General features: G+C 35.6%; 2 protein-coding genes across 5 annotated transcripts; both read left to right on the top strand.

Annotated features, from left to right (window-relative positions):
- The first annotated feature begins 1,838 nt into the window (after positions 1-1,838).
- Positions 1,839-5,825, top strand: LOC140790285 (small COPII coat GTPase SAR1A-like). The gene is made up of 3 exons (XM_073140286.1): positions 1,839-2,410; positions 2,565-2,696; positions 5,226-5,825. The coding sequence occupies exons 1-3, from the start codon at positions 2,282-2,284 to the stop codon at positions 5,544-5,546; spliced, it is 582 nt and encodes a 193-aa protein (XP_072996387.1). The 5' UTR covers positions 1,839-2,281; the 3' UTR covers positions 5,547-5,825.
- A 113-nt stretch (positions 5,826-5,938) lies between these two features.
- LOC140790282 (uncharacterized) lies at positions 5,939-11,926 on the top strand. Of its 4 annotated transcripts, XM_073140284.1 has the most exons (6): positions 5,939-7,267; positions 7,349-9,349; positions 9,432-9,596; positions 9,703-9,835; positions 11,302-11,450; positions 11,598-11,926. In XM_073140284.1, the coding sequence occupies exons 1-2, from the start codon at positions 7,117-7,119 to the stop codon at positions 9,346-9,348; spliced, it is 2,151 nt and encodes a 716-aa protein (XP_072996385.1). In that variant the 5' UTR covers positions 5,939-7,116; the 3' UTR covers position 9,349; positions 9,432-9,596; positions 9,703-9,835; positions 11,302-11,450; positions 11,598-11,926. The 4 variants fall into 4 exon arrangements, with proteins under 4 accessions (XP_072996385.1, XP_072996381.1, XP_072996382.1 ...); XM_073140280.1 differs by having other exon boundaries at positions 5,939-9,349; XM_073140281.1 differs by having other exon boundaries at positions 5,939-9,349; positions 11,289-11,450.
- Positions 11,927-12,117: the final 191 nt, after the last annotated feature.

Genomic DNA, 12,117 nt, shown 5'->3' with positions numbered 1-12,117 from the left:
TATTCATACAATATGAGCATCTATAACATTATCTATTATTCTATGTCATTAATATGATACTTTATTTTTTAACTTTGTAATATTATGTCCTTGTTTAGAAGACTGAGTGGAATTTTAGAAAAAAAAAAGGTCCTAAGTTTCTCCAACTTTGTGGTATTATGGGCAAGTTAATCTATAAATTGTATTCTAAATTTGTTGTAACAATTTTAAATTACAAGTTTAAGGAGTAGTCAATTGGTGAAATTGTTAAGCTTTATCTTGAAGTGGTTTAAGATAATCACAGTCAATGGATTGATATAATCTTATCAATATATGATTAGATGAAGATAAAATCTTTCTCTCATATTGGGATTAGGATAAGGTTCTTTTAGAATATCCATTTGTTACCCTAAGTTGGTACTTAGTCTCGGATACAGGTATTAACGATAACGATATCGCATATAAGTACATGTAATATTTTATTTGCTTTTTATTGATTCGAGAATAGATATTCTTATTTATTATTTTCAAAACAAGGCAATTCTATAATAGATTTTTTTTTACTTGTTATTTTTAAAATAAGGTATTTATTCTAAGAATAATTATTTCTATATTTAATTATATTTAAAATAAAATTATAATAATAACATTTGATGTGATATAAAGTAAAAGAAAAATAGAAAAAAAGTCTTTTATCTTTTATGAAATTATGATAACACCTTTTAATTTGATGTAAATTAATAATTAGGCTAATGTGTGATATAAAATATAATTTTGATGAATAATATTTGTATTATAGAATATAATTATTATAATGTTTAGGTATTATTCTAAAATAAGAGATTGTATGTAAAAAGAGAAAAAATAATTATTTTTGAAGTGAATAAAAAGGGGCTAAAAGATGTATTTCCAAATAATTTTAATTCATCACTCGAACTATGTGTCATACTACGAGGAAGTGACTCTCCATTCTATCTTTTCAAATTATAGACCATATTATTTCACAAAGTCAGTACTATGGTATACAACTGATGAAAACTATTCACTTGAACCACAGTTTAAAGTGTAAATTTTGATGAATTTAGAGTATTACTGGATGATATAACAACTTGGAGCTTTGGCTAAACTCAATAAACATACTTAGTAATGGCTTGGTTAATAGGACAGCTGATGCAACTGTTCAATCTATTATTTAATATATTACGAGGTCAAAGTACTCATAGTATTTTTGTATTAAAAGACTGATACTCGTGTGTCTGAATTTTGGTTATTTTAAGAGTTCTTGAATAATATAAAAATTATAAATAATTTATAAATAATATCCTGTATTTTATTTATTTTGTATTAACTCTTGTTTTTGAAAAATTTGTAAATTGACTCGTTTAACATTATAATATTAATTAAACTATTAAAATACCTCCACTATATTCTTCCTTCCTTTCTACTCCTCTATTTTCTTTCATCTTCTCCCAACCATTTCCTCGGGCTATCTCCGCCACCTTCCCTCCTTTTCCTCTTCTTCTGTCTCATCTTTTATTTATTCTTGCTTTGGATAAGGAGAAGATAGAGTTAATCGAGCATCTAAATCGACTCCGATTTAGAGATTAAAACCTTTGGCTCGCCTACGATGAGTAGAAAAAAATTGAGGAGTCGAATTATAAAATTATAAAAAATGAAGGACAATTTGTGTGAATCATAAAATATATAAAATATAGGGTGTGATTTATAAAATTTTCAAAATGTTTGGATTAGAATATGCACTAATGCAGTAATTTACGGTCAGGCACGCTTTAATCCTACTTCCCTGTGTTAAATTTCAAAGACTATTAGAACGTTGGGATGGCCACTATGCAGTAGGCACTAAATAACCCACTACCTATAACGTATAGGGTAGCGGCGTTGCGCTGGGCTGGTATTACCACCGCCGTTCCGTTTAGAAAAACAGGGGAAGTCCCGCTCCACCAAACCAGTCACCATACCAACCTCGTCCACAGGATGGCTGAAATTCCATCTAGTCATCTCATCCTGCCACCGGCCCATCCGGTCATCTTCTTCCAGCTCATCTTCTACAGATCCCCTTGTCGATATTAGTAGCTGCCGAACGCCCGCTTCCCTCTCTCTGCATTCTTCTCCGCTTCTGACGCTTTCCTCCTCTGCTTCGCTCTCGCTCTCTAGGGTTTACTCCTCATCTTTCAAGTGTTCAGATCGGAATCTTGAGAGCTTTAAGGGGATTCTATAGCCGTGATCCGGTGAGATTTCGCAGCGATCTGATCGAGCCGAGGAAGAATTCTCGGTCACTGCGATGTTTGTAATAGATTGGTTCTATGGCGTCCTCGCCTCGCTCGGGCTGTGGCAGAAGGAGGCCAAGATCTTATTCCTGGGGCTTGATAACGCGGGGAAGACCACGCTGCTTCATATGCTCAAGGATGAGGTACCTAGTTAATTGGTCGATTTGTTCGAGGAGTTGTATATTTAAAATCTTGAGAAATTCTCGATTTAGATGATTAGTTTGTATAATTTATGAAAAAATTAATTATAAAAAAAATTATGGATTTTTTATAATATTCTCTGTGTGTGTGTCATAGAGATTGGTTCAGCACCAACCAACGCAGTACCCTACTTCGGAGGAGCTGAGCATCGGGAGGATTAAGTTCAAAGCGTTCGATTTGGGAGGACATCAGATCGCTCGCCGTGTCTGGAAGGATTATTATGCCAAGGTCTCATCTTTCTTCGTAATCTCTTGTTATATATATATATATATCGTGTATTTGGTGCAGAATCTGTGATATTTTTCTTAATTTTTTTTTTTTAAAATTTGGTTTGAAGAATTGTGCTTAGGTTTCTTAGTTCCTTTTTGGCAACTTGATTGCATATTCTGCAACAAGTTATGCGTGGATGTGATGTGGTGTTGCATACAGGCCCTTGGTTGCCTGCCTTGCTAAGGAAGGCAGCATCTAAGACTAGAATATATAATAATGATAATGATTTTATTTATTTCAGGTTATGATGATGATCTTTGTTCATACAAATCCTTTTCTGGAAATGAAAATGTCGTGTGTTAGTCTTTTTGCATGCTAAAAATCAAGTCAAGCTTAGCAAAATTTAATTGATAAGGTGAATTTGACATATCATCTACTTATTAAGTCAAGAACTTCAAAAAGAGGATATAGCTGGAGGAGATAATACTGTTGTCATTATGCGCAAGAATGGAGATATATAAGGCAAGGCAACAGTAAAATAATTAATATGGGAAGATATACAAATATCATCTTAATATGCAATGTAAGGGTATCAAATATTTGAATCAGCTTGCTGGCTTGACCTTCTTATTTGTTTAATTGAACAGAGATCAAGTCACATCTTGGACCTTTATTTAATAATTGAGCCAAGCTTGAGCCGAATTCAGCTTGTTAGAGCTTGGCTTGGAATGGCTTGTTGTAGTAACAACTGTTAAATATACTAATTTGATTTGCAAGATGTAGCATTTAAATCCACAAACACCAAGCTGTAATGACTCCTTGTTACCATGTTGTTAAGAAGTTTATGAATAACCATCATATATTCCTCCGAATCATTTAAGTTGTCCCATATGATTTAGGTGTCCAATAGGATACTAACATAAGTTTTTGCCATGTCAGTAGCCTAGGACAATAAAATGCCAGACTGAGATGCAATGAAACCGTCATTGCTAAATATAGAGTCATTAATAAAAAGTTGTACAGCCAAACATTTATCATCCTAAATGTGGTAACTTTTCAACCTTTACTCCAGATGCAATATCATCTGTCCTTTATTGTAGATAACCTACCTCTTATCTCCATGCTCATGGACATCATATCTTTCCTTATCTGCTTGATCTTAAACTTGGGTATGCTTAAGTTCTTGAATCTTGACAATGACTGCATGAGACTGCTCCCTTGTTAGTCTCCACTTCAAGTTGCAGAGGTAATTTTGAACATGTTCTCTTTCTTGCTGTTCAAGGTAGAAAATATGCATCGTTTTGGTTAGTTCTCTTTGCTTTTATTTGTAAAGTACTCTAGCCATATCTCATTATTGACATTACATTACCATTCGCCGATAAGGGAATCTATTTAAATTTGAAAGTAGAGTTGCAACATCAATTTGAGGTCAAGGTCCTTGGGCTTGGCTTGATCTTCTATATGATTGATTCTTGATGCTAATAGTGAGGTTATATCTGTGGTTCATATTCATATGGCCACACGATTATGGAGAATCTAAAATGGCAAGTCCACTATCCTAGTTGATTTGACTGCACATTAAGTAGCTGTAGCTGGATGTAAGATGCTATAAGTGTTTGGCAATGCATGTCGCTGCTGCGTGATGCTCCAGATTGTTAACATGAAAAATGGTAATAGCATAAGCCAAGTTCTAGATCCTACATCAGATATTCCAATTGGTGCATATTATCTGATACAAGTAGAGTGTAATTTTCTCTCTTGATCCACAATATAAGGAATGGTCTGAATTTATTTCATCACACGGATGGATTGAGTGATATGTTGTGGTCTACTTGTATTTCCATGCTAGAAGTTTTTGCAGATGTTCTATTGGACAATGAAAATTATTGCTTTTACATGTGTATGCTGTTGATAGTGAGGTACAATTATATGTATTTTCCATTAAGTGCTAATAAAAGATAATTAATTTTATTATGTTTTTTCCTGCCAGTGAGAGCATGTATGTTCCATTAAGTGTTAATGAAAGCAGACTGATGTATGTGCATGCTAAAGTATTGATGAGATTCTTTTGGGTTGTACTAATTCTAAAATCTAAATTGGTAGGTTTTGTTGTTTGGATCTTTATCTAGTTTTGGATTTTATATGGTAAATAAGTTCACTCATGACTCAATGTGTATCTGAAATTTTTTTTTTTTTTCTCATGACCATAGTTAGCGAATACCAGCATCTCGTAAGAATTCTGATTTTCATGTGTGCAATTGTAGATTGCCATACTTTGGTTTTGAGCAGCTTGTTTTGTGCCTCAGAATGTCTAATGAATAAACTATTTGCCAAAGATCCTAGTTCTTTCCCATCTTACCTCATCTTCACTTGTTCATACTTTTCCTTTTTGCTATTAATGCTTTCTTCTTCTTCATCATGTACTTACTCTCACTATAAGTCTTTCTGTTTTCCTAATATGCTGTTGTAATGAGTCCTTTAATTTCTTTTGATGTGGTATTTTTTTATTCTTTTCATCTAAATTTACTATATCATTTTCATAATTAGGTTGACGCAGTGGTGTATCTGGTTGATGCCTTTGACAAGGAGAGGTTTGCGGAGTCCAAGAAGGAGCTAGATGCTCTCCTCTCTGATGATTCCCTGACAAATGTTCCATTTCTGATTCTGGGGAACAAGATTGACATCCCATATGCTGCATCAGAGGAAGAGCTACGCTACCACTTGGGTCTAAGCAATTTCACGACTGGCAAGGGAAAAGTCAACCTTGGGAACTCCAATGTCCGGCCTCTTGAGGTCTTCATGTGCAGCATTGTCCGCAAGATGGGTTACGGTGATGGCTTCAAGTGGCTCTCACAGTACATCATATAGGGTGAATGCATGTACTTTGAATGGCTAGAAGAGAACTCCCAACTTTTCCTGCCATGGTCCCCCTTTTTAGTTGTTCACGTCTAGATTGTAGAACCTCTGGGTGCTCTATGTTTTGTTCGTTGTTGATGATATATTTAGTGATCATCAACAGCGCCAAGTGGAGATTTTGTGTTCTATCTGTTTTGAGTCTAGATGCTCCCATTCTTTTAAACAATTACTTGTAGTTGGGGATTATGGTTCTCAATTATTGGGCATTGGTTAATTGATCTTATTTTTCAAGTCTTTCCAAATAATTTTTGTAGGGGAAGTAATTTCAATTGCAATCCCTTTTTTTTGGTGAGAAATCTTGGGATGCATCCTACTTAAGTTTAGTTACTTCCATATTTGCATTCCTAGTTAAGTTAAATAGAATAATTTTTGTTTCTGATAAGTTAATACTAAATCTTGTGTATCTGAATTGAAATTGGGAGATCATTATTCTATTAGGTCAAGTTAGACTTGAACACTGACCGTTTATCTACAGGGATGCCTTCATTCTTTCTTGAAGAAAGTTTCCATTTAAGCGGATCTTTAATAATCATCCTCAATGTTTTGTTTGCTGGTATTGCTCAAAGTGAGTAAGATTTACAGTGGCAATTTTTGACTCAATAAGATAATTCGATATAAATCTCAAGGTTTTAAATGGGTTTGAATTTATGCTATCACAAGCAGAAACCTTCAAATCGGGTTGAATTTATTTTATCAGAGTTTGGATCATAAAAGGTTAACCCATGTAAACTATAAGTAGAGTGTTTGACCAAAGTGGCCAACCTAAGAACCTCATTTGCCTAAAATAGTCCCTCGCAATCTCAATAGAAAAACACTGAATCTATGGGAGCTTTATTATATTAGAGATCCATATGGTGGTCATGAGAAGATAATTTTTAATTATTTATTAATAAGATAAATTAGAGAGATTTATCTTGATACAATAAGATAAGTAAGATAAAAATATTAAATTCAGATTAAACTAAGATAAATATAAACCAAATTCTTTTGCTCTTTTAATTCTTCTCGTATATTTTCATATTTTTACCATCTTCTCGTATAAAGTTTTTATGACCGGCATTTTAAAATAATATGCTGAAAAATCAGCATTGTACATCTTACGTTAATTTTTTTTTTTAAAAGTTGTGCTGCTTCAGTGTAGTTCAGTAATTAAATCCTTATATACGTATAACTTAAATTTGTTGCTACTTATTTCTCAATTTTTATAGGTAAGAAGAGTTAATTCATTTGCCTTGTTTATGATTATCGAATGTACTCGTGATCTATAAAAGAAAAATAAAAATAAACTAAAAAACCCGTTAAATCGTTAATTTAACTTGCTTATGATTATCACTAATTATCTTCCTCATTAGATGGAATTCCTGAAGTGGGTATTCGAATGATCGAATCATACTGGTTACAGGTTTGAATGGGTGTGCTTGTGCAAACATAGAGTACCAGACAGATTGAAATATCACAACCGCGAGTTGCAAGGGAAAAACCCTTTCCTCCTCCTCTGCTGCTCTTCGATTGCGAAGAGGACATGAGAGGGTTCCCATCTCCTAATCTCCGAACCTCGCCTTCTAAGAAGCACGCCGCAGCCGAACTGGTACTGGGACGAAGGACCCCAACTAATCCCAAGCCTATCGACAGGGGGAGCTCCGAATCAGACCCTCTCTGCCGCATCTCTCATGGTAACTCCCACCTCTCTTCGTCAAAATCCGATATTTTTGATGGGTTCTCTCAAAAATCCGATTTTTTTCATGGGTTCAAAGGATCCCATGGCACCTCGGCTCCAAGGCAGCTCCTTTCGAACGAATGTCACCAGAAGGCGGCGAAATTTGTCGACCGAGTTCGTGTCTCAGCGATCCTTTCGGAAAAGGATTGGTTTTTGATGCTCAATACAGAGTTTCGATTCAATAGGGAGTCTTTGAATCCCCGATTAGTGATGAGTGTCTTGCGAAATTCTGAAAACCCATTGCTCTTGCTCAAATTCTACATCTGGGTTTCTAGTTTTGATGAGAAAGTAGCCCAGGATCAATCAGTTCGCAGAATTTTATCTGATATTTTTTGGAGGAAAGGTCCTGTAGTGTTGTCTGTAGACTTGCTGAAGGAGATTAGAAACTCTGGATGTCGAATTACAGAGGATTTGCTTTGCATTTTGATTTCCAGTTGGGGTAGGTTGGGGCTCGCCAAGTATGTAAATGAAGTCTTTGCGCAGATGTCCTTCTTGGGTTGTAGGCCAAGCACACGAATCTATAATTCAGTCATTGCAGCATTGGTTAAAGCTAATTCACTTGATTTGGCTTATTTCAAGTTCCAGCAGATGCCTTCGGATGGCTGCTCACCTGATCATTTCACTTACAATTCTCTGATCCATGGAGTGTGCAAGCTTGGTATAGTTGAAGAAGCTGTACGGTTGTTGAAGCAGATGGAGAGTTCTGGTCTTACTCCTAATGTGTTCACATACACGATACTGGTGGATGGGTTTTGCAATGCAAATAAAGTGGAAGATGCCTTTGAGGTTTTGAAGATGATGATGAAGAAAAATGTGGCTCCAAGTGAGGCTACTTACCGGTCATTGGTCCATGGCATGTTTCGATGCATGGAGCCACACAAGGCGCATGAGATGTTAAACCGACTACTAGAAGAGGAGCCATTTATGCAAGAGCATGCCGGTGGAATTGTGTTGTACTGCCTTTCAAAGAATGGTATGGCTAGTGAGACAATAGAACTTATGAATAAGATGAGCCTAAAAGGTTATTTTCCGGACACCACAACATTTAGTCTTGTGATGGCTTGTGCTCAAAAGGGTTTGGAATCAGGTGATATGATCAGCTTACTCAATGACTTCATAAGAAAAGGTGGAAAGCCTGGCTTTAGCACGTATCTTACGGCTGTCAAGACTTTGTTCAGAGAGCGAAAGTTTTCTGAGGCAGAGCAATACTTGAAGCAGATGGTTTCGGGTGGACTTGTATGTAGTGTGGAATCTTACAATATGTTGATCGATTGCTTCGTCAAAGCAGAAGTGATGGATGAGGCAAAGGAGATCTTTAGAGAAATGCATAGCAAAGGTTATTGTCCAAACCTAGTTACATTTAATACTCTTATAAGTGGCTATTCAAGAGCTGGGGATGTCAATAATGCAAGGGATATTCTGAAGATGCTTTTAGAACATAGGTTTAAGCCAGATGTCATTACTTTTACCTCGATTATAGATGGTCTTTGCCGAGCCCACCAAATGGATGATGCTTTTGATTGCCTCAATGAGATGGCAGAATGGGGTGTCCCTCCGAATGTTGTTACATACAACATACTGATTCGTTCTCTTTGTTCTGTTGGGGATGTTTGCAAGTCAATGAAGCTCTTTAATAGGATGAAAGGAGAAGGCATTATTCCTGATATTTTTTCTTTCAATGCCCTCATTTTGAACTTCTGCAGGATGAAGAAAACTGAGAGAGCTCAAAACCTTTTCGATGCCATGTTGAGATTTGGTGTACTTCCTGATAGTTACACGTACAATACTATCATCAAAGCTTTATGTGATGCACAAAGAATTGAAGAAGCTAAAGAAATACTACTTAAGATGGAGGTCAGCGGCTGTACTCTTACTTCGCATTCATATGACCCAATTGTAGATGCCCTCAGCAGTATGGGCCACTTCAGAGAGGCACAGCAGATGATCGAAAAATATGCAAGGAAGGGAATTCACCTGAGTTCCTCTCCTATTCAGAAGGTTGAACCTGAAATTGCTCACAAAATTGTCAACAGTTGATGTAAGTTTGATCATGGTTTTAACAAAGGTGATACTGCTCTAGAATTATATTTTTACTAATGGAAGGCATATGAATTACCCAGAGGATCTCAGCCCTAGTAAAAGACTAGCGGTAGCTCTATTCTGTTACTGCTTCATCAACGTTGCTATATATTCATATGTGACATGCCTTTATTACCATGAGCAAAGAGGCATCTAAGAAAGCAGAAAAGCTTATACTTTCGACTCAAATTCTGATGTCATTGCAGGTAGCAATTATGGTTATCATTTCTACTGTAGTTTTTCTGTATTGCGGATTATTAATAGTTGATTAATTGATTGCGTAATTTCTTCTCTACTGTTTTGCATATAAAGAGGTTTCCAAAAGGTTCTTAATACTGAATTGGAGGTTGAACTAAATCTTGAAGATGAGATCAAGATTGCTCATCTGAAGGAGGACATAACCTGATGTTAGCAGTCATATATCTGCCTCCTAAAACAACCTGTGGTAAGTCTAATTATATGTGGTGCTATAGTCTGCATAAACAATTTTCAATATGATTAATTGAAATCATCAAAATGCATTCAAAGAACCACCTTGAGTTTGTTCATTGTTGTGGTTTGTCCTGTATATCCAATGGTGGAAACTGATTTGCAAAGTTTATACTTCAAAGCATTTCTACTCAGCACTCACTATGCTTTGTAAATTTTCTGCTTAGGTCTTTTCTTTTATGACCATCTGATAATTCTTTTTGTTATTTACTTATCTAAGACGTATCATACTATTATAGCTGTTGTATTTGTTAGTTTTCTTTCCTTTCTGGTTCTCAGTGAAGCTCAACATACAACAAAGTGACGAACACTCTATTACTTGATGGCTATTAAGAAATTAACTGACTTAAAGATATATTTTACTACCTTGTAAACTTCTAAACTCCTTATAATGCAAATAACATGAAGATCTTAGTGGAACTGATATTGGTGATGGAAGAGAGTGGGACAGTAAAAAGGCATAAAGAGAAAGTGGTTCGATGGAGAAGAATGGGATGGTAGGCACAATTGATGGTGGTGGGAGAAGATGAAGGAACTATCAGGATGGAGGCCAACTAGCCTAGCTTCTACGGTTGGGGCAATTTCATACTTGCTATCTCCAACAAGCACATTGGGCCTATTTCTAGTTGGTGTAGTGGAACTTAACCCAGACCCAAATGTAATCCTTAGGCCTATGGAATTTTAGCTCAGCGTAACTCTTCAGGCCTTAAATCTCCCAAACCAACCCACAAACATATTAGGCCAGGAACGCCTGGTCAAGTACATTTGCTCAAGGCTAGTCTATAGATACAAGAGTTTAATTCTTAATAGTATTATTTTACGAGAACACCTTGAACCCAACTGGTTTGTTCATTTCAGAAGGCCAAATCTTGGGTGAAGAATCTTTCTTATCCGGAAGCATATAATCAAGAATTTTCTGGTATAGATTAAGAACTCACATACTTGTGCTTTTACTCATTCAAGGTCTTTGTCACCTGAAACCATTTGAAACTCAAAGCTAACTTATCTTCGGTCTTGATTTCTTCTGCAGGCTGTAGATGATATCTTGACATAAGCAGATTCCTGTTTCATATTTGAACATTAGTCTTACTTGCCAGATATGTGATATCATGCTTATATAATAGTTTGAATTTTCACTTGAAATGCGGAGCCCTCAGATGGTGCTGACAGTGAAGTTAAGGTCAAACTTAAAAGACACTGTTCCAATCTGTGTAAATCCTAGGGGAATTCTAACTTCATAATTTCAAAGTAGATTTGGGGAAGCAACTCATAAGGCTTACTATGTTTGAGTATAGATCATTTATGTTAATCTTTATATAATTATTCATGCTGTGTGTTAAGTTAAGATGCATAATTTTGAGAAAACATTTAGTTTACTAATTGAGAATTCCTGATTACCATAATTTTAGCCTATTTTTTCAGCCAAATTGGGTTGAGTTGAGCACCTAAAGAAAGATTGGTAAGAATTGACAATGTTTCAGCTGTTAGCATCAAAATGCCCCTTGTGGTCCATGAGCTCTGAAGTCATCCTGAGTTGGTCCTTCGTGGCTAACTGTATTTTGATGAAAATGGTTGGTTCTTCTGCTCATTTCCAAATTTTAGATTATATTCCTTCAGCAACAACTGGTATACTATATTTTATAAATTATTTTGGTCTGTCATCATCTTATGAATTGTTTCGAGCAATACTAATCTCAAACTCCTGGTTAACGCTCAAGCTGTGTGCAGGTTAGCTGGTATTTGAAGGAAACAATCCCGTTCGCAAAAGCATTCTACTATAATAATGTTTTGCATCAACCATTCTTTAGTTGAGAAAAGCAAGTTGCAGTCTTTGACCGGCAAAACATTCTTTCTCAATGTTTTGCTAAAGATGAACAGAAAGAAGAAGAATGATTTCTTGGAAAGGAGAGTACTGCCCCTTTAGGAAGAAAATGGGAAGAAAACCGATTTCTTGGACTATGAAAGTTTCTTTTTTTTCTGCAATTCACATTGAATGTTTCTTTGCTGGGAACTGGCAGGAATTTTGCAACCTATATCTGTTACCTAATTGTCAACTTTTCTACTTGGTAACATATTCTACTTTTATTTCATAAAGCTGGTGCTTAGATCTGTACCATATTAAAGTGATAAGGACTCAAAAAATTACTGCATTTGGCAGTCTTTTAATGCTTATTGTTTTTTAGAGAAAATAATATATAGAATCAAGGCAATGAAGGTTTCGCTGAACTTGATTATGTT

The sequence above is a fragment of the Typha latifolia genome, chromosome 6 (assembly GCF_019914945.1).
Source record: "Typha latifolia isolate L0001 chromosome 6, TyphaL0001v2, whole genome shotgun sequence".
Taxonomy (NCBI): Eukaryota; Viridiplantae; Streptophyta; class Magnoliopsida; order Poales; family Typhaceae; genus Typha; species Typha latifolia.
The sequence above is the reverse complement of the archived record's forward strand: the minus strand, read 5'-3'. Positions and strand labels throughout refer to the sequence as shown.